Consider the following 21,013-nt stretch of genomic DNA (forward strand, 5'->3'; position numbering starts at 1 on the left):
TCAAATTGAGTAAAGTACATAATGTTAGTGCAATCCAAGAATCCAGAAGCCACATTTTCGAGTTCTGATAAAACTGCCAATAATCATCGAGGCCAAGGAAATCAAAAGCTTATGCAAATGTGACACTTTTTTTTTCTCCCCCTTAGATTTCTTTTTAATTGGATGACCAATGTGATTCCTATTAAGTGCCATTGAAATGATAAGGTCAAAGTTCAAGCAAAGACAAAATGACTCATGGATTGACGAGGGTTGTAATCAAGTTACTCGACTTGCCGCTTTACGAAAGTCCGGCTGTTTTTAGAATGTTTTACTTTGATGGAGAACTGGGCTAGGCGTTTATGAGGACAATATATCCTCAACTATTCTTTCAAAGATAAATAAAGCAGGCCGAGCATTCCTGAGGAATATGATGCCACCTTCATCAGACGCGTAATAAAAAGTACGGCAAATACTCACACCCGCCTGCTATTTTTACCTGAATACGTTCTATTCCCGTGATGGCATCATGTGACGCATTCTTCCGTGGCGGCGGCGGCATGCAAACATCACGCTGACAAACAATGGGCACACGCGGGCTGGGAGCCAATGGTGTGCCGCGGTAAATACAAAATGGATTCGGGTTAGAACCCAAAGTATGTGAGCGTGCGCAAAGCCTCCACATGTGACCCAGCACGAGATGACAACATAGAACTTGTTTTGGGTTTTAGCGACCCTGTTGAGGTCCAGCTATTTTTACACTCTTGTCATGGAATACAGGAAAAAATATCCTTTGCGGTTCACTATGTCTGACCTTGATTGGTCACGGTCACAATTTCTTCATTACATGATTTAAATTAATGTTACACCCCTGACGCTTACCAAAACAATGCTTGCGATCATCTGTTTACATCTAGAAGGCCTTGTGAAGTTGTTGATTCCAAGGCTCCAAAAGCTGAGAAATGGCAGCTAGATGTGGTAAACAATAGTCCACCATGCGGCATGATTTAAAAACTTGCTCCATTTTTGCTCCTCTCATTTATTGTGTTATTTGCTTATTTATTATTTATTCATCACTCTTATTTATTCATTGTTTGTGCCTTCTTGTTTTTATTTTTTTGTGTTGTTGACCTGCATGTATATTGTGTACTATGTCTTGTCACCGTGGGATAGTGGGAACGTAATTTCGATTTCTTTGTGTGTCTTGGCATGTGAAGAAATTGACAATAAAGCAGACTTTGACTGTCTTTTCTCCAGGAGGAGGCTTCACGTTTGAATCTACTACATCCCAAATTTGCATGTTGGTCAGCCTCTTTTAAAAAAAAAAAAAAAAAAAAAAAAAAAAAAAAAACACCTTCAGAGGTTCTGAAATACAACACTGCAGCCAAAAGGGCAAGCTAACGTGTGTGAAAACTACAAAAAAATATTTTAGAATTGAACAAAAATGAATAAATAAATAAAGCAGGGAACAACAAGGGTTTCTCTCTTTTAACCTCTCGCCATAAGGAGACAAATTAGATAAATTTATAAATAAATTAAGCGCCACAACCACAAAGATTGTGGACTACAGCCAACCGGCTAATGTTAACTTCTGTTTATTTTTGCATTCCCTGTCGTGTACGCGCAAACCATTGGTCCACCATTGGTCTAGCCTACACATACTGTAAGTTGTGATGTGTGTTTTTTTCTTTCGTGCAAGTATGTGCGTGTGCACCAGGCACAAGTTAATGGTGTTAACATTGCAGCTGGCATGTGTTTATTTCGCCTGTGTTTTGGTCTGCGGCATCTCAGTCATCTGTAGACTCAAACAGTCATGTTCCTCTCATTTATAACACGCATATACCGACCGTATTGTATATACAGCGTGTGTGTGTGCGTCGCCATGTCTGCAGTTGTGTTTTCGAGACGCCCGACAAATGAAGCGATGCCACCGGTTTACAAAAGGTGCCGGCAGCGGGTACGGGGTGTTTACAGTGCCGTGCGTCCGGCTGTCTACGGCGTGTGATTAGCTGGCCATTAACTGAGGCGAAGCATATCTAACATATCAGCCATCACCAGCTCCAGGCCTCCTCTGCACTATCTCACTGGACAAACATGCTGTCAAGCGTGTTCAGACACACATACACACGCACATGCATGCATTCAAACACTCATTTCCATCTGGATAGTCATATCAGATACTGTCTCTTTAAAAGCCATATGGTAGGACCACAAAAAGTACTGTACTCAAACATTTTCTTAGCGTGGTTATTTTGGAAGTAAAAGCCAACGATGCTAAAACTAGCCTGCTGATGACAACGTGCATCACTGCTTGGCGCCAAACCAATGAAAAATGAGCAAATGGATACTTGAGCCAGCATGGTATAATTCTGATTTACATTCCGATATATTGCCTAAAGCTGATATTTTGGAATGTTGTTTTTATATCGACTTATCCAATATCACTATAAACGTAACCCTAAGTTTAACAAAACACCTTTCCCGTCTCCAATCTGAAGTCCTACGCATAACACCCAAACCCTAAGACCACAAACCATGCCTTAACCTAAGACTAACCTAACCCTTGACCCTATCCCTAACCTCCGAAGACGATCCCTTACCCTATCGCCATCACCTCAACCCAAAAATTGACATGAAAAACATTTGAAGCGACCTTTGCCCTAAAGCTCTAACCTTAACCTTAACCCATACTGACCATGTTTGTAAGGCTCCCGGTGATGGCGTAGGCCTGATTCAAAGATTCACAAACTTCTCACATACTATAGCTGTGTCTTAGAAAGTCAAGGTGATGTGTATTCCTTAGAGGATGTAATACACACTCTTCTCACTTCCTTTCAGGGGTTCATTTTCATCATATGTCTTCTATTGTTCGGGGCCAGCACGTCCTTAGTTTTCTATACAATGTCAACACTTTCGTTCCAGCGCTTTGAAGAGACATCTCAGCTTTGCGTTTTTGGGAACAGCCAACTACCTCTCATCTTAATCGGGTCTCGTTGGGTCCAGGTGCCGCTGCTCCTTCATGAAAACTAAAAACGGACTGTCGTTATTTTGACGAAATGTGGGATGGGCGCAGGGCAGGTGTTTGGTGGGTCTCAAACAGATCCTCAGACTCTCCACGCATGGGGGGTGCCGGCGTCTCATTAGTGGCTGGCGACAAAAGCACAGCAACTGGCGGAGCTTTTGACCGTGAAAACTGATACAGCGCCGCTTCTTTCCACCAAGGACAATGAAATGTAAGCTATCGCTCCTCACTTCCCAGAAGTCCCACAGAAGGCTGCAGCCTGGCGTAGGTGGAAGGTCACAGGAGATCTGTGTGTGTGTGTTTTACATAGCATGCACTCATTTCTCCTTCACGATCGGGGAACATGTCGTCCTGTACTTGCTCGTCCAGAAAAAGATCGCCTTGACAGACACAACACTTAAAAGCGTTTCCATGGAGCGCTGTAGTTCAGTTATATATGAGACAGTTAAGAATGGTACATATCCTCCCAAGGCTTGTCGGACTTTCTTCTGCAAGATAAGAGCCAAAAGACATTCATAAGCGCCCCCCCGTGGAAAGTTAGTTTGACCGATCGGCACAGCCAACCGTAAAGAATCAGCCTGCCGCTTCAAAGAGAAGACGACAATGAGGATGACAAAAGCGTGTCACAAAAGAGTTTGTCCAAGTCACTCCACCAGTTCCATCTCTTTCCTCCCACGCCGAGCTGAATGTTTCAGCGGCGACATCAATCATCGGCGAGTCGGACGATGAATGAACGAGCCATCCCACCGCGAGGCCAATCCGTCACGTGAGTCGTCGGCCGATGAATGAGAACGGTGAAGAAGGAGTCCGAAGCTTTCACCGGGAAGATTTGAAAAGTTAAATGATTGACAATGTTTTTTTGTTCGGAAGTTCTGTTTTTAAATGTTCGCAGGACTTCCTGTCATGAATCAATTTTAGAAAACCATCAAAAATGCAAACCGGGCCACAAACGACATCCACCTTTCTACATTGATCTAATAATATGAAATGTAAATAAAGGACATCATAGATGCTGATTAAAAATGGAAAATAATTTCACGTCTGCTCATCGCAACGGATGTCTTTTACTGCTGGAATTTAGCTTTAACGAATATTGCTCTGACCAATCAACCAGAGGGACAGCTCTGATTGGTTCACAGAGAATGTGAGAGAATTCATTCATTTCATGGATTTGCCATGAAAAAAAGATGCAAACTATATTCAAGTTAGTTCAAACCAAAAATGTGTTGGCCATTTAAGTATCGGACAATGTGATGATTTGATTCCAACAGGTGACAAATTTCAGGGAACTAAAAGCCGTGTTTTTGTGGGCAAAATCAACAAAAATCCATTTCAAACTGAAACTATCTGAAACGATTCAAGGAAAATAAGAAAAACTTGGCCTGGGTTCAACTCGATGTCAGACTTCACATACGTCTCAGTCGCTGGCAGCTGTTGTTTGGATTCTTGGACAGAGCAGTCAGTGTTCACATGAATCAGAAACATGCAGACACTTAGTAGGTTTGCCTTCAACCAGTGTGTGTGTGTGTGTGTGTGTGTGCGTTAAATGCTCAGACGGTCACGGCTTTCAGAGCCACTCGCTTGGATGGCAGACCAGAACGGAAAGCCGCCTCTAAAGCGAGCCGTGTCAGCGAAAGATGGACGAGAGGATGGATGACGTGCGGCCAAAAGGTTGCCGGACGGAGAAGGGAGGGGGGGGGGGAGCTATGATGAGCCCCCAAGCTGGACTCACTTCAGAGCTTCGCCCGTCACTTTAAATAGAACCAAACAGCACCAAAAAGAAAAGGGGAGAAAAATAAAGGTCAGACGCCATCAGTCACGAAGCCGACAGCTTAAGAGCGCAAACGTTATTCTTCAAATTCCTCCTTTGTTGGAATGTGACGGTGGGATGATAATGTATCAAACAGGTGTGAACCATAGAAGGAGGTGGGCCGGCCGCTCGCTGGGGGTAAAAAAAAAAAAAAAAAAGCTCTCAGTCCAGCGTGGACCACCACCAAGGACGACTAATCCGAATGTGCATCAACACCCAAAATATAAAATAACTTCTTTTTTTTTTTGCCCCCAATCAGATTTTAGTTGTCAAATCACTCTAATCTGCCCAAGGTAATCTGATGTAACGTTCCTCCATTCCTTTCATCAATCTCATTTCAAATTCGCTGGCCCTCGATGACATCAGCATTTTCCTGTCCTCTGATTGGTCAACGCCATCATCCACTAGGAAAGCATGTCTCTAGCTACCTGTACACATGATTCCATTTAATGATCTGCATTTGTGCGGGATATTTTAATGATGTTTCATATTTTTATTATGATATTATAAATGCATTATAAATATTGATTCAGAACTGCTTCTTCCAAAGGTTGCTCCCAATTACTCGCAGGCATAATCAGAATTGGTACACATATGAGATGCTCCACTTGTTCTTCATATTTTGGGAATATAAGCGAGCCTTGGCAAACAGCCGTGACGGCGTCACAGCACACAGTAGCGCTAAATCTACGAGGAGCGTGCATGTGACAGCTCGCCAATCACACAGCAGATACCAAACATGGTCACGGGCACTGCAGCTGATGTGCTTTGACGCCGTTTGTCACCACGTCTTCTCACTTCTAATTAAATGGTGGCACCATTAGAGAGTGATAAGAGCAAATATTTTGAGGAGATGTGGAAAAAGTGGAGTGAATGCAATTTTTGAACAAACTGCAAGAGAATGCCGAAAAGATGATAACGGACTGAAATGCTGAGGATATAATGGAATTTTTGAAATGTAGAATGTAAGTCTGGATTGAACAGAGAAGAAATTTGGAAAGAGGTGAGTGTGTGAAATATGGCTTAAATTGTCAATTGAGTTGGAGAAAATGATATTTGGGAATCAGATCAACAGCTCCCCAGATGTCCTGAGCAGTTTGAAATTGGAGGAAATATGCAAAATGTCTGCAGTGATCTAGCGATGTTGGCATGGAAAATGTGGAAATTTGGGGAACGTGAGATGTGTAGTTCCCAAGACTGAGTTGAAAAGGTTGAAGTTGGCGTGAATCAACGTTTGAATCCGCCGGCAAATCTTCAATTTGGAACACCATTCACTTCAATAGCATTTTTTTTTTTTTAAAGCATTGCAAAGGTACAGTAGGAACTTTGGGAATGTGCAAAGTAGTGAAATATTTTGATGGGAGAAATGGCAAAAATTGGAGAGATATTTTAAGAAAATAGGATTTTTTTTGGGTGGCTGCAGAAAGTCCGTGTTAAAGCTCTTCAGCAATCACAAAGTGCACGTGAAGGAAATGAGCTCTTACCATGCACCGTGGTATCCAGACAGACGAGTCCGAGGAGTAGTAGTAGTAGTACACGCAGACTTCCTCCCCACACTGGCATGGTCAGAGTGGGCCTGCCGCTCGGCTGGGCTCGGCTGGGCTCGGCTCGGCACCGCGCTCACTCCGCACTCCTCGCGCACTGCCTCTCTCCTCTCCTGTCGAGTGTGCAGGACGAGGGGGGTGGTGCGGGGATGAAGAAGGTTTGCCAGAACAGAGCTTCTGTATTTCCGCGATGTGACAAAGTCCAACGCGCCTCCACCCACCACCGGCAACAGCGTCGAGTGGCTCGTCCGTCCTCCGACCTGAGCTGACAGTAGCGCACACAGAAAGAGAAAGAGAGAGAGTTTACTTGCCCGCTAAGGAGGGAGGGCTGAGACACATATGGAGGGAGGCGGCGGAGGGGAGGGTGAGCAGGGGGGGGGGGGGGCGTCCGTGGGAGTAAAAGAAACGGGGGCTGGGAGCAGACAGGAGAAAGACCAGGTTGAGTGCAAAAGGGGAAAAGAGGGGTGCTCGGGTATGTGTGTGTGTGTGTGTATATATAATAGAAAGCAGTAGGAGCTGACTTAGGGTGTACACACACACACACACACACACACACACACACGCACACGCACACTACTAGGCCATTCCAACCGTGACGGACTTGGCCTGGATTCCAGTGAATTATTTGGAGTGGGCTTGGTTATTTCTATAGCGCAAGGTAGCGGCTATTGTGAATAACTACCGAAAAGGAGCCATTGCGTAATAATAACATGACCCAAGCGTGTGCCCATGCATGAATGGAGACTTTTTTGTGGTCTATTATGCACAGAGCAAGGAACGGTTCCACAAAGCACACCGAGCGTCGATTGTCGGTAGACCTTCAAAGATGAGGCGGCGATTGAGGAATGAGAGGCAAATTCAAAGAATGTTTGCGACGGACGACACTCAAGAAGGTCGTATTAGTGTGGCGCTCGGCGCATCCTTGAAGCTTAAAGGCCCAGGTTATGAGGTTTTAGTAAACATGGGATTCTGGATAATGTCATGTAGTATATTTTCAATGATGTGGTGCGTTGCAAAGGTTGTGATTTATCAGCTTTGGCAATGCAACTTTATTTATAGCGTACTTTTCAGACACGAGGCAAAGTGATGTGCTTCACACACAAATCATCATTTGTATTTATCAGTTAACCACCAACTAGCTTCTTTGCAGCAATGTTCACCCGCTAGTGTGCAAAGTATTAGTTAGCAATTATCGAGCGCCACCCGATGGATTGAATTTGTATTAAACGACTCGAGATTTTTTTCCGTAAACAGGCAGTCGCGGCGATTGTTGCCTTGACGCTAAACAGAAGCGACAAAGCGGTTTTGTTTCCATGCTAATTTTTCTCGTTTGTAGCTGCCTCCCTTGAAAAGCAAATTTTTTTCTTTCTTTCTCACACTGGTTAGCGTTGTTCATTAAACACGAACAAAAGAGCCACTCTCTGCGATGAGAGGAAAAATCACTGCATAAATATACAAGAGGCTCGCTCATTCTAGCGCCCTTTCCCACATTAAAATTGAACCTCGACTAAAACTACAGCAAAGGTGTCGACGTCCCCCCCATGTGCTGTTTTGGGTCGGTCATCGCGGTGACCCGAGCCACACTGAGAGTGTCTTGCCAATCGGGAGCCGTGTTAATTAATTGGTTTGGTCACTAGTGAACTCGGAGCGGTGTCAAGAGAATCGGGTCCGGACATGTCCGGGGCGGCGAGGCGGAATGACCTCGGGATAACAGTCAGCAAGTACGTGCTCTTTAATGAGCACAGACAAGAAACTGAAGCACATACTAGGACTGCCCCCCCCCCCCCCCCCCCCCCCACCGATAACTTCACAAGATTTAGCAACTAACTCTGCAGGTGTCTTCTCTTGGTTGGCGCTAGAAATTCTAAGCCTGTTTTTACATTTGACAGCATTAAGAAGATATTAAAAGTTGATGACTTTTCTGATGACAGAAAAACAAAATAGAGAAAAAAATGAGTTTTTTTTTTTAAATGTGATTAGTTTTTATAATATCAGAGGTTGCTTTGCCTTTCTGACAGCAGTTCTAGTTTGGAGAATAAAAAAATGATAACAGTGAAGAAGATCATCCTGTCAGCATGACGGTATTTTTCTAAAGACACGATAAAACATTAACATGCACAAAGACGGTAAGATAATCAATAAAAATTTTAAACGTGTTATTGTATCATATTTCAAAAAGTTAAATAGAGTGGCTAAAAATGCTAATATGCTAATCATTTGTTAAGAAAGGCAGATTTCTTTCTATCATCATGGACTGGATACTTAAAATATGGGATTAAATGCTAACAAGCTAGCCAGATTTTTTTAGGGATTTCCATAGGTGTCAATGGATCGGGATGGCTTCCTGATCCCTATTATGTGCTGTGTGAAATGATTTATAGGCAGGCAGAGGGGGGTGAACACCTCTGGTGGCACAGCAGCACATCCGCTAATCCGTGCCCAATCACCGGAGCGCTCCTTTTCGACTAAAAAGCACTTTAACATAATCTGCTTTAAGGCTGTCCATTCACGCTGAGCCACCGCGCCATTTACATAGCAATGCTTCGATGGAGAGTGACACCCGCTGAAATCATTGTTTCTAGTCGCTTTGTTCAATGAAATTTGTCAATCTTGGAATTTTGACAGAAAGTAGAACTTTTTTTTTTAGATTCTACCAAATCTCCGCACAGGAAATTGGGGAGAGAAGTGAGGAAATGAGGGATAACGTCAGCAGCCATGATGATGGTGAAGCCGTGACCGACAGAGAGAAGAGAAAAATAACAAGTTGGCCGGGTTCACCTTTGAACCCTGCGCTGATTTGTTCTTAAATGACCTTTCAACTCTGGAAGAGAGGAAAAACACTCAGAGGCATCAGTGGAGGATTTTGTTCTCAGGATGAAAGTCGACAGTTGGAAGAGAGGAGTCAGAAGTTGAAAGATAAATGAGCACATTGTTAAAATTACACGTGGGAGCACTTGGTTTTCGACTTCGTAGGAAACTGGGAAAACCGGGCCGCACTGAATGCAATCAGACACGTGAACAAACAACGACTAGGATCGCCTGACTTTAGCTAGTAGGTGCAGTATGGAGACTAACCTAACCAGTCCCCGCATCCCTGAATAGGTTGAGTGGTGTTGAGAATGGGTCAATATTAGATATTTAAAGGAATTTTAAAAAAAAGATCAAATAAAATACAAAAATAAAAGAACTAAATCAAATGAAAAAAAAAAATTTTCAGGTCATACAAGGTTAAGAAAACAAACTAAATAAAAATTCAAACAATTGAAAAATATAAAAGAAAATGATAAAATGACTAAAATAAATAAAGGAGAAAAAGATCAAGTTATTTAAAAATGTGAGCAAGATTAATAAATTGCAAAACCCATTTAATTGTACATTTTAAAATAAAATGTAAAAATATTACATCTAAAACGTTCTTCAAAATTCTATGAATAAAAAATATAGAATGTAAAAACACAACTATAGTTAAAAATCTATTCTGAAAAACAATTTTTAAATACATATATATGAATAAAAAAATATATGGATAGATTATATTTTAAAAAAATATTTCAAAAATTTAAATTTTCACAAAAATATTTTTTCCTAACTTATAAACAAATATATAGCATCAAAATGACTACAAGCAATCAGGACTTCTAGAAACACGCACCCACAAACAAAGTTGGGCGTCAGTCCATTTTAAGTTTATGAGGTCCTAATGATATACTGCAAGTAGTTTTTTTTACTGCTTGTTTTGTCATAGTGAAACCATTCACCGGATCACTTTACAGCCCACAATAAAAACGTTGACATGGATAGGTGGAGTCCGGGCGAGGCCCAACAAAATGGAATATATAATGGGGTGGTCTTGCAAGTTCATCACTGTGATTGTGCGATCATAAACACTGACGTTCCCCTCAACTACTATGCAGCATGCTTCCTGCCCTTAAGTCAAAGGCCTATATTTTCTTTAATAAGATTTTAATGACAACCTGATCATCTTTTAGCCTAAACTTTAAGTCTTCGTCCAATCAAATCGCAGCATTGTCCACAAATAATTGTATTTCATGCCGCCCGGCCCCTGAGGCAGAAATTAAATGAATAGAGGTCCCTCACGTGAAGAAGCCAAGGTTTTAGGGGCCAAAAGGCTGGAATTCTAGCAATTTCAAGCAGCAACAGTGGACCCAAGAAGAAGTTTACTGAGTGGGAGCTCTGTGAACGCCGCCTCCTTCTCTGAGTCATACTTTTCCTAACAGCCTGGCAAAGCATGGAGGCGAGAACAAGCTGTGGCCACCCACCTTCCATTTTGTGTTCCATCAAAGTGCATTTGAGCTCAGCGATTGTTTAAAAAAAAAAAAATCTTTGGAGATCGTGACTCGAACGAAAGAGTTGGAAGGGATGGTGGAAACGACAAAAATTCAAGACAATGTCACATTGGCAGGATTGTCGAGCCGTTAGCGTACGGTGACATTGTATGTGAAGGAACGTGACGGAAATGGGCTTGGACAGGGGGAGGTGACAGGGTGTTGGAAGGGCGAGGGGGGTGGGGGGGTCTTGCTCGGGGGTCCACTACGGGTGAGTGGCACAGTGGGAGAAGAGCGTGGGGAGTTCACGGCCCAGCCAGGCCCTTTTCGCACTGCATAAACAAAGAGATTACAGTGAGAAGGGGGCTCGGGACCCCTAACAAGCAGGGACCACCACACATGCATACGCACACACATATACAAACAAGGAGCATCACAACATTGTGGCGCCACCTGTCTCCTCTTCACCAATTAATGAGTTCCCGGGATGCTCCCCAACAAGTGGCAATTAGTGGGGTGGCAGAGGGGGAAGGGGGTGATGGAATGAGGGAGGGTAGACATCATAATAGAAGAGAGGGAAGAGAGTTAAGGGAGAAAAATTGCATAAAGTATTAAATTGCAGTTACAATATTGAAGCGGGCATATCTAGTCTAATTTTTTTAAATATCTAGTTTTTAAAGGCTGACAATTGGGGGGGGGGCGAGTTGGATGTTTTTCTTTTTGGCAACATTAGTCGTTCATGTTTACAATAACCCCTTGCGTTCTTTGAATCAATACATTGTGTCCGAGTCCTTGTGCTTCTTTTTGTGTTGCCGAGCGCAAACGGACACGTAACGGGACACGCTTGCTTTCAAAAGCTCACATGCTAGTGTGTGTGTGTGTGTGTGTCCACACGGGCATGCACGTACACACAGGGCAGGTGTGGGGTGAGCGTGGGGGTCGCTAGCTTGGCTCCAGCTCCCAAATATAGAGCGAGCTCACATACACAAACAGACGCATACATGTACAGGAACAGCATCAAATGATTCGGTGCATAATTGAAACGTATGTGATGTTATTAGTCTAACGTGTCATTAAGATCTCTATCATACTGCAATCTGTACGCAGGACAGCTCATTTCCTCACCCCCCCATCTACTATTTCTCCTTCCTTCCTTTAAGCTCCATAAGAAGATAGTGTCCATTCAGTGGTGAACAGAGGAGCCTTCTGCAGCTGAAATACAACACCTTGACCTTTCTTCCCCACAGATGACCCCCAGCTAACGGGTCTGACACGTACAAACATGCCCCTGTGCGAGTTTGAGTGTGGCCATCTCACCAACTCATCAGAGCAGTTGTCCAGTCAAGCTAAGAGGAGATACTGCCTTTTGTATGAACTATGATCTTAAGCTTTGTTGTCCTGCTATATCTTGTTTGGAGTTTAAGATAAGTCCAAAATTCAAGTTGCAGAGTAGTGTTACATTTGATCATTTTATTTTATAAGGAGCAGCACCGAGGTGCTGTGTAAAACTCATGAATGTAGTTTTTTTTTCTTACAATATTAGTATTAAGTATTATCGAAAGTGCGTTAGAATATCCATCTGTCCATTCATCCCTTTCTGAACGGCTCATATGGATCGAAATTCGGACAATCCCCGAAGAAGATCTCATCGCACGCAATATTAATTTACTAGATGTGTAATGTTACAATAACATAGAAAACTCATTTTCTTTTCTGTGCTTCTAACATACGACATGAGTTTCTCCGTGCAAGGGAGAGGAAAAGAGTTGGAGGTAATTAAGGTCAGGGAAACAGCGAGGGCAGCGTCAGTTAAGTTGGTTAAGTGGTTAAGGTACCGACGGCAGCAACACACACTTATTCAGAGTAACTCAATCTTGTCATTACTCCCTGAAGAGCAGTGACATGTGAGCCAGGGAATATGTGTGTGTGTGCGTGTGTGTGTGTGCCTAATGCATACACATAACTGCATATGTACCCATTTGCAATACCGTATTTTCCGGACTATAAGGCGCACCTAAAGACCTCAAATTTTCTCAAAGGTGCGCCTTATAGTCCGGTGCGCCTTATATATGGACCAAACACATCATTACAGGCACTGGTGCACAAGCCCACAACCTACGTACATCCATACAATGAGATCCCGCTGACCCTCCTGCCAAGCTTAAGAGAAATGACTGCCACCTGAAGCGGAACCCTGTCTATCATGAGGAGGCCCTCCTAAAGCCCAACAGGTGTCCTTTAACATGTCCAAAGCACCCCCTCAGCACCAGGAACAGCCCGCCAACCCCCACCCCGAGGCCCTCCATGTGGCCATTCATCTGCCTCCGGTGGTGGAGGACATCAAAACAAAACACCGAGCCCCGTTGAGGGAAAGGGGGGGGGAGCTCACAGCTCGGCATGCATGTGACTTGTTGAGCAAGGAATACAAGGATTTTAAGATTCATACACACGGGTCCTCTAAAGTGGAACGGTCCATATGTGGGACAATCCAACCAAGATAAGCCTCAGATATTCAACAAAACTTCATTATCAAAGGGCACCAGTGATGGCCAAGGCTGAGAAAGCACCGATAACTCGGGCACGATTGATAAGGATTTTTCAAGGCCGATACTGATATTAATTATTTGAAAAATTCACACTACATGAAAGAACATTTTCTCTTTAATGGATTTCAATGGCGATTTTTGTTCTTGGGAGATTAAAAATAATTTTCCGCAATGATGTGTGACTCGTGTGTTGCACCTCCACCGAATTGTGCAGAAAGAAAAGCCAGACAGAGAGAGAGAGAGAGAGAGAGAGAGAGAGAGAGAGAGAGAGAGAGAGAGAGAGAGAGAGAGAGAGAGTGTAAGCTAGACAGTGGCACGTTCAGAATGAACATAAGAGCTCTTCGTTGTCACCCGGGGAAGAAATTCTTCCCTTTGATGTCAGTGCCATGTGACCTTGTGGCGATCGGAGGAATTGAAGCGACCTCCAAACAAACATCAACACTCCCAACACCCTCAAGGTCACTCCGTCAATGGGAGTGTATCGACCTTCTGGAGCATGTAACAAACAGGGAAGATGGCAAAAAGGTGCAAGCAAACACTTTCCACAATGCTGTCATATTCCCAAAATATCTAGCTTTGGTCAATTTCATCTCTCTGAAATATTGATTGGATATTTCCACTTTAATTGGCAGAAATGACTGTGGTGTTTTTAATACAAGCTGCACATTGACTAAATTACATCATACGCGTTTCATTTCGACACGTACTGAGGTCGCCGAAGAAAAACCTGCAAGTCGACAATTCGGGGGAAAACATTTGAACGTAATGAAGTGACGACTCGTATGGAAAGAAAAAAAAACTCAGTGAACTGGCGCGGCGATGAAGCCTTCCGTGCCGGCTGAAGTCAGCGTTTGCCGGTAAACAGAGGTGTCCCCTTGCAGTGGTTTATTTCGGCTTGCGTCGTGGCCCAAACAGAGATTAGGACAAAGCCCGCCGTTCCCGCTTTTAGAGCGCTAAGTACTTTCTGCTGCTGCTCTTGACGGCTGCCGGGAGCCCTCAAGTCAACAGACGGCTACTTGAGTAGGAAGACACCCGGAGATGACAAAGGAAGTTTTGACCGGCAGGTATAGCACCCTCTTGTGGACAAACTCAATTAAACGTTCATGTTTTCTATAATTGACAGTAACAGAGTAGGTCTACCCCCCGCCGGGTCACATTATTTGATGTATTGACGTCAAAACGGTGACTTCATGCGATGTTTTGTTTAGTGCACACTTTATTGGACGTCATCCACCTCCACGTTTCGTTCCACCTCTACTAAAATAGCAAGAAAACATTTTAAACAAACACAACCCGGTGGGCAGGTCTAGTGTGAAAAACCAAGTTAACTCACACTTGATTAATTTCGCACAACATTTGCTTTTATGGCCACATAATAAACTACTCTTACACCCTTCTGTGTGTGTGTGAGTGTGACAGTGTGTGTGTGCATGTGTACACGTGTCTGTTACGGTATAAGGCACACTGTCGGACAAAGGAGTCAATTCATATTTAGGGTGCTAAAAATGCCGAGTTGGCCGTAAATCAAACTACTAGATGGGAGAAAAAGGCAATTAAAATGATTCTATTTAGCAAAATAAAAGGTGACATTCATGTCTGAAAATAAAGAATGACAAACATGCAGTGCGAGGGGCCTCCGCAGTTCAACACAATCAGGTTAGGGTGACTTCCAAGTTGTTCTAAATTAAGGAGAATTTAAAAACAGGAATGGAGCGAGTTGATGTGGGTCAGGTTTCATCATTTAACAAAAAAAGAATAAACTAACCGCAGTGGAATTGAATGAAATCAAAAGTCAAATGAATCACCTGAACGGACAACAACACGTGAAAGCTTAAGCCCAGATGCGAACCCGGACTCTCTCGAGCGTGAGGCAACGATGGAAAAACGATATGATTATAGACTGGCCTCAATATATTGGTATGTAAAAACAACTTGCTGACTAATGACCATGTTGTGTTTGGTGACTCATCTATAATATAAAAACTCAGAAAAGTAATCATGGAACAACCACGTGTAAGTTGCTTTTGCTGTATGCTTGTTATTCTTTCTTGCAAAAATATGAAATCATTTTGAGGCTCATCCAGGTTTCCCATCCTACGTTAATCATGATGACACCAACTTTCAAGAACCTCAAGTCTTTCTTTGGACGTCTATCATAAACGTTCTGAGAGCGGCATGTGAAATAAAACAAAATAAAATAAAATACAATAAAAGAAAATTAAAAAATAAAATAAAATAATAAAATAAATTAAATTAAATTAAAATAAACAAAGTATTCTTCCTTCTGCTACCTGGCAGTGTATAAATTCTGAATGAGCAAAAATAGTCTCCGTGTGCTTTTTGTTTAACTGAGGAAAATAGAAAAGGAGGTGTCGCTTTCCCAATCTATCGCTCAGGTATCAAAAGCGGAGCTGTCACTGCGAGAGTCCGGCGGTGCGCCTCATGCTTTGGCTCTTCCGAAAAGGATCAGGGAGGAGGCTTACCTTCTAAATCCCTTCTTTCACTCAGCTGCTACAGAGTGTCATTGCTCTCCTCGCTGCCGATGAAAACACTGGCAGGTAAGATGGTGCCTGAAATAAGAAGAATTAATAATGAATTATAATTAAGACAAGTATGGACTGGCAAGAATATGTCGGAGATAATTCAGAGATAAACATTTCAGGATTTTCACTCATTGCAGGTAGGTGTGGAACGTAACTCTGGAAGTCCATCCAAGCATTTTCTATCTCGAGCTTTTCTCATTTTTAGCTTGGCTTCTAATCCACTCATCAAACATGACCACCAACCGCCAAGCAAGGCCAAAAAACCACCCACCCTGCACCGTTTCAGTAAGACAGACACTCCATAGACATTTTGGGTCCAAAAAAAAAAAAAACATTTGGGATCAAATATGTGGAGTTTGTCCACAGTAAACGTGTGAACAGAATGTGCATTCATGTCGACGATGAGTCATGTGGCCTACTCGGATCAGCCAAGCTGCCCACCCACTAGTGATTTTATTTCCACAAAAAAATTAAAAAAGCCTTTTAAAGCAAGCTCTTCAATCAAAACACCAACATTTTGAAGATTATTAACAGTAGATGAAGAAAGTCCCACTGGCGACACCTACCACTGATGACCTTTGACACGCTGACATCCTGCTACTTTCCTTTGGTCACCTTGCAAAGGTGTAAAGTGCAGGATGAACATGTTGGACTTTTTTTTTTTTTTCTTTATCAATATAATATCAAACAAGGAGCTAATCTGTGAAGTAGCAAAATGTTTGTTCATCTCAAGGCAGCAGGTTGTAACAGGTTCTTTTCGGTGTCACCAAACAACTTACATTAATTGTAATAAAAATAAGATTACAATTTGTTTTGGCTTTAGTTCGTCATTTCTATATAGACGAGGTCAGATTTTCGGCCTCAAGCTCAGTCATTATTTTTCTCCATACTGAGTTGCTGTCGCCCCTCCCTTCCCCTGCTCTGAAAACTCTAAGTTCTCCTCTGATTGGCATTTCCTGCTAAAAAAAAATGTAAATGTCCGGGTGGCTCGTTTGACCGCGTTATAAAGGTGCGCTGCGGTGCAATTGAGTGTGCGGGCTTGACATGTATTGAGGGAGGCCGCAGCCTAATCATTGTCAGATGGCGGACAGAGCCCTTGTGTCTGGAGACGTTTATGAGGCCGGTCACAGCCTGGAGGGGGGGAAAAGGAGTTTAAAAAAAAATTCAATCCACCCATTGAGCCTCCTTTGTTGTCTGAGAACATGGAAAGCAGAAAGTTCAGGATCAACTTAATATGGACTACCAAAAACAGAGCTGCCGTTTTAACAATAATAAACTAAATAGTTTATATCTTGACCACCTGTCATCAAGCTCCAGAAGCTCTTCTTTCGAATTCAGTGACCTCTCGACATTTTAAACTCCTAACGATATATTGGACATAAAGAAATGAAGCATTTATATAAAAGACTGCTGAGTTGAAGTCACAATTTGAATCAACATGTAAACATCAATCATGCAAGGAGAACCCCCACCTGCCTCCTACCATCCTTCCATCCTTCCTTCCTTCTTGGACTCTATTTCCCCCATCCATCTCCAGTGCCCTGGAACTGAACAGTCACGGCTGTGTGCAGCGTTGATTAGCGAGAACCTGAACCCGAGGGCAACGCTGGAGAGCTCACTGTTCCTTGTGTGTGCGTGGAGTCTCTGACCTTATCTTTTACTTGACAATCACAAGAATCGACACTCGCCTGTCACAATGGAGTGAAGTTCTTTGGTTGCTTGGATACATTTTGGAGATTTGACAAACTTCTTGCGATGTCTAACTGGATTGGCTTGGAGTTCTTTTTTTCTTCTCCCCCTTCTGGTGACAGGATGCGGAGTGGACACGGTTCAAAGGTTACGGCTCATAAAAGCGTAGCTTCCAGCGTCATTTGGTATATTAAACGGCCGAGCGCACGGCAGCCGTTTTCGTGCTCGACATTTATCGTCAATAATGTCCTCAACTGTAAATACATTTGCCACCTCTGAGTATTAACGACGCGACAATGACAGATTACAATGCCACTCTGGGTTCCACAAATGTGTTTCTTCATCATCATTTGGGATCTGGCAAAAGCTAATTTCGCGTTGGGACGTCTGGTCGAAGCTGCTTCTTTAAACAGAATTTAAACTCGCCTAATGAGATCTGCCGGACAACCTGGCACGACGCCATCGACAAGTCTCTCGGTGAAAGGCCCTCTAGTCTGTGTGGCAAGAAACCGGCCAGAAGATGTGATGTTACATAACGTACGTCAATAAGGTGATCCAATAAGCATTACGCAGCGGCACACAAAAGATTCCCAGAAGCCTGTTTAACGCTAATTGTGAGAGATGGAAATGAATAAATCCACTGGACGCACAAATGAAGAACCAGCCCCCCTCCTGAGATTTGATTTTACATGCTTTAAAGTCAATATCGCTGGGGTGAAATTTAATTTACATTAATCAGATTTAATCACAGCGGATAAATTACTTTATGAAACACTCGGATGGGTACAATATGAATTTGGGACTCGAGGGAAGTCGGTGGCCAAATGGAAATCAGGATGAGCAAATTTTTTTTCTCGTGTAACCCATCATCAACATCTCGCACTTGGCGAGGAGGATAGTTTTATGCTTCCCTCTCATCCGTGGCTAATGCTAAATACTTTTGCTATCTTGGTTCAATAGCTGTAAAGAAATAGATACACAAACCAGCTGAGTTTAAACCAAGGAAAGCAAGATGGAGGAAAGAATTTGTTGTGACAAGACCAGTGGGTGGCGCTAGAGGGAGAGAGAGCCTCGTGGGCAGCGCAACCAATTAGCTCATTTTTAGCTAGCAAAACATCAGAGGAAGTTTTAGAGCCAAAAGGTGGATCTCCAACAAAACACTGGTCAAGAATGAATGTTGCCGTTGAAAAACCATCAAGTGGTTCTTTCAAAACAAAAGAAGAAATTAACAACATGAAGTTGTTCCCCGATATTTGCTCCGAGGGAAATACTTCACTGACGAAAGAAGAGCCGGCAAGAAAATTTGGGGTCCTAAAAGTTAGCTATGAAATTAGGGCCAAGTGGATCCAGATGCTTATCGTTCTTTTCACATTGCCCTCAGTCTTTTCTAATCCCCCTCTTCCCCTCTCAGGGCGCCACTCATCACTCCATCACTTTTTTTTTTCTTGTTCCCCAGAACGTGGGCCCTGATTACTTTTTGGTTTGAACTAAGCCAAGCCAAACACCGGCAGAAGGAGGTGAAAACCAGAAACAGCCTTTCAACTTCAAAGTTAGATTGCGCAACTTCTGTAAAAAAAAATGGAAAGGTTGACGGTGTGAAGGAAAAGTAGCCAGAAGATTTCTTAGGTCAATAATCTCAACTCCGAACAGATAAGGTATCAATTTGGTTACGTATTTTTTTAACATAAACTAGAAGACAATAAGTCATTTCATGAGAATTAAATTTGGTCTTTAAAATTTGATTCCAAAATATGTATTTGAAATCCAAAGTTTTGGTGCTACTCCAGCTAACAATTTAGTTCTTTTCAGATAATCCTGTTTGCTATCTTCACTGATGACTACTATCGGTCTTTAAGGGGAGAGTCTGTAATCAGCATTTAATGGAGGGCGGGAAATGTTTCAAAGAGGGTGACAAAGGCAACTCTTCGTTACATCATTCGAGAAGAGAAGGTAAAGACAGGAGGGGCGTGACTGAACTGTGTGCCCTGCGTGAATTATAGAGGATGGCTCCATCATGAGACCATCATGGTCCACCCTGAGGGGGGGGGCAGCAGTAAGAGCAAAGTCATGAACCTGATGATGAAGATAAGGGAGGCTCTGGAAACAATAGCTGGACACGCTTAAAGGTGGACATGAATGCTTGGATGCATTATACTGCCAAGTTTTTTATTCAGTAAAACAGAGTGCTACTTTTTTTTAAAAAACACATTACGGTTGGAACAGATTAACAACATTTGTATTCATTTCAATGGGGGACAACGATTTGAATACATTTGACATGACACGACCCCGAATCATTTGAACCTTTGATATGCTAATTTGGCAACATGAGGTACCTGCAGAAGAACAACGCGGTAGAATGGGATACAGACGTACCTAATAAAGTGGCACGTACGCCAAGGCGCCGGTAATGTTTAAATTGTTAGAATCAGACACCTTGTCTCGAATCACGGGGTATCTGATGCTATTAGGCTACCCCAAACCACACACACACACATATTATATGCACATACACAAAGTAAAAGTGAGGCGAGCCGCAATGTGAAACTCAATTACACAGCCAATTGAGCCAATGTGGCCGCATGGCAGATTTGCATCATGTGTTCTTGCCCCAAATAAGATTGCCGCTTATTTACGTAAACTAAGAAAACTGTTCACAGACACACTTTAATGTGGTTGGAGAGGTCCATTCAGAAACAAAAATGAGAACTATAAAACAAACACCGTCGACAATCATTGGTATAACAACGTCCTTTGCTTTTTCTTTGGCTTTGCATTGGAGCAGCCTCAGCATTAGTGTCAAGATATACTGTATAATTTTTAACATTGCCTGCTACGATAATAGACTGTTGTAAAAAGAAAAAAAGAACTTCAATAATTAAATACAAAATTTGGGGGGGAATAAATCAACTATTTTCTCGTAAATCCCAAATATTTTTCCCTTAAAAATGATAACTTTCTTGACTATTTCCTACAAATGATTTTATTAATATACTTTTCATTTTTCTTTCTTGTTCTTTTAAAATTATTACAGTAAGAGATGGGAGATGACGTTTATTATTATTCTAGTAAGTTTGGACATAGTTGTTGTGAGTTTCAGCTTAGTCACTCGCATTATTTTGGGGGGGCAATGTAGTAAATGTTTGCTGTGATTTTAATCATTTAGACCCCATCTTCAAATAAAAATATACGTATTTATCACTTCGTTATATAACCAAACACCAAATACAGTCTAGTAAACCGGTTAGGCTATTAAAAAACGTGCTAAGTTGCTATTGACTTTGCAACAGCGGTTTGACCTGAACTGGACCTGCAAGTAACTTCATTGAACACGTTTTCCTTTCTGAAAGGGTGAAAAAAACATTCTACTCGAGTAACTGCTCGGGATCCGGAAAGTTACATGACGCTCATCAAATCAAGACAGATCGTGACGTCATCTTGCCGTTTTAACGCATCTGAACAACTCAAGCCTCTCCTACCTGTGGTGTCCTGTCACGATGTCCGGCTGGTGGAAAAGATGCGACTTGTCTGGGTCTCTTATGAAACTGCCTCTGCAGTCTGCGGACTCTTCGCCGTGCTCGTGTGTGAGTACGCGCA

General features: G+C 42.6%; 1 protein-coding gene across 3 annotated transcripts in view; it reads right to left on the reverse strand.

The window, feature by feature from the left end:
* Nucleotides 1–20,992, reverse strand: part of LOC148397414 (bone morphogenetic protein receptor type-1B-like) — a 31,992-nt gene extending 11,000 nt beyond the window's left edge. The window contains exons 1-4 of one of the 3 annotated variants that reach the window (XM_088375905.1): nucleotides 20,896–20,992; nucleotides 15,668–15,754; nucleotides 6,574–6,617; nucleotides 6,293–6,465 (exon numbers count right to left, since the gene is read on the reverse strand). In XM_088375905.1, coding sequence (XP_088232031.1) covers nucleotides 6,293–6,371 — 79 coding nt within the window. In that variant the 5' untranslated portion in view covers nucleotides 6,372–6,465; nucleotides 6,574–6,617; nucleotides 15,668–15,754; nucleotides 20,896–20,992. Of the gene's footprint in view, nucleotides 1–6,292; nucleotides 6,618–15,667; nucleotides 15,755–20,895 lie in introns of all 3 variants that reach the window. The other 2 variants (XM_088375904.1, XM_088375907.1) reach the window with 2 other exon arrangements.
* Between the last annotated feature and the right edge of the window lie 21 nt (nucleotides 20,993–21,013).

Source organism: Syngnathus floridae, chromosome 5 (genome assembly GCF_059516105.1).
Source record: "Syngnathus floridae isolate MCC-2025c chromosome 5, RoL_Sflo_1.0, whole genome shotgun sequence".
Classification (NCBI taxonomy): Eukaryota; Metazoa; Chordata; class Actinopteri; order Syngnathiformes; family Syngnathidae; genus Syngnathus; species Syngnathus floridae.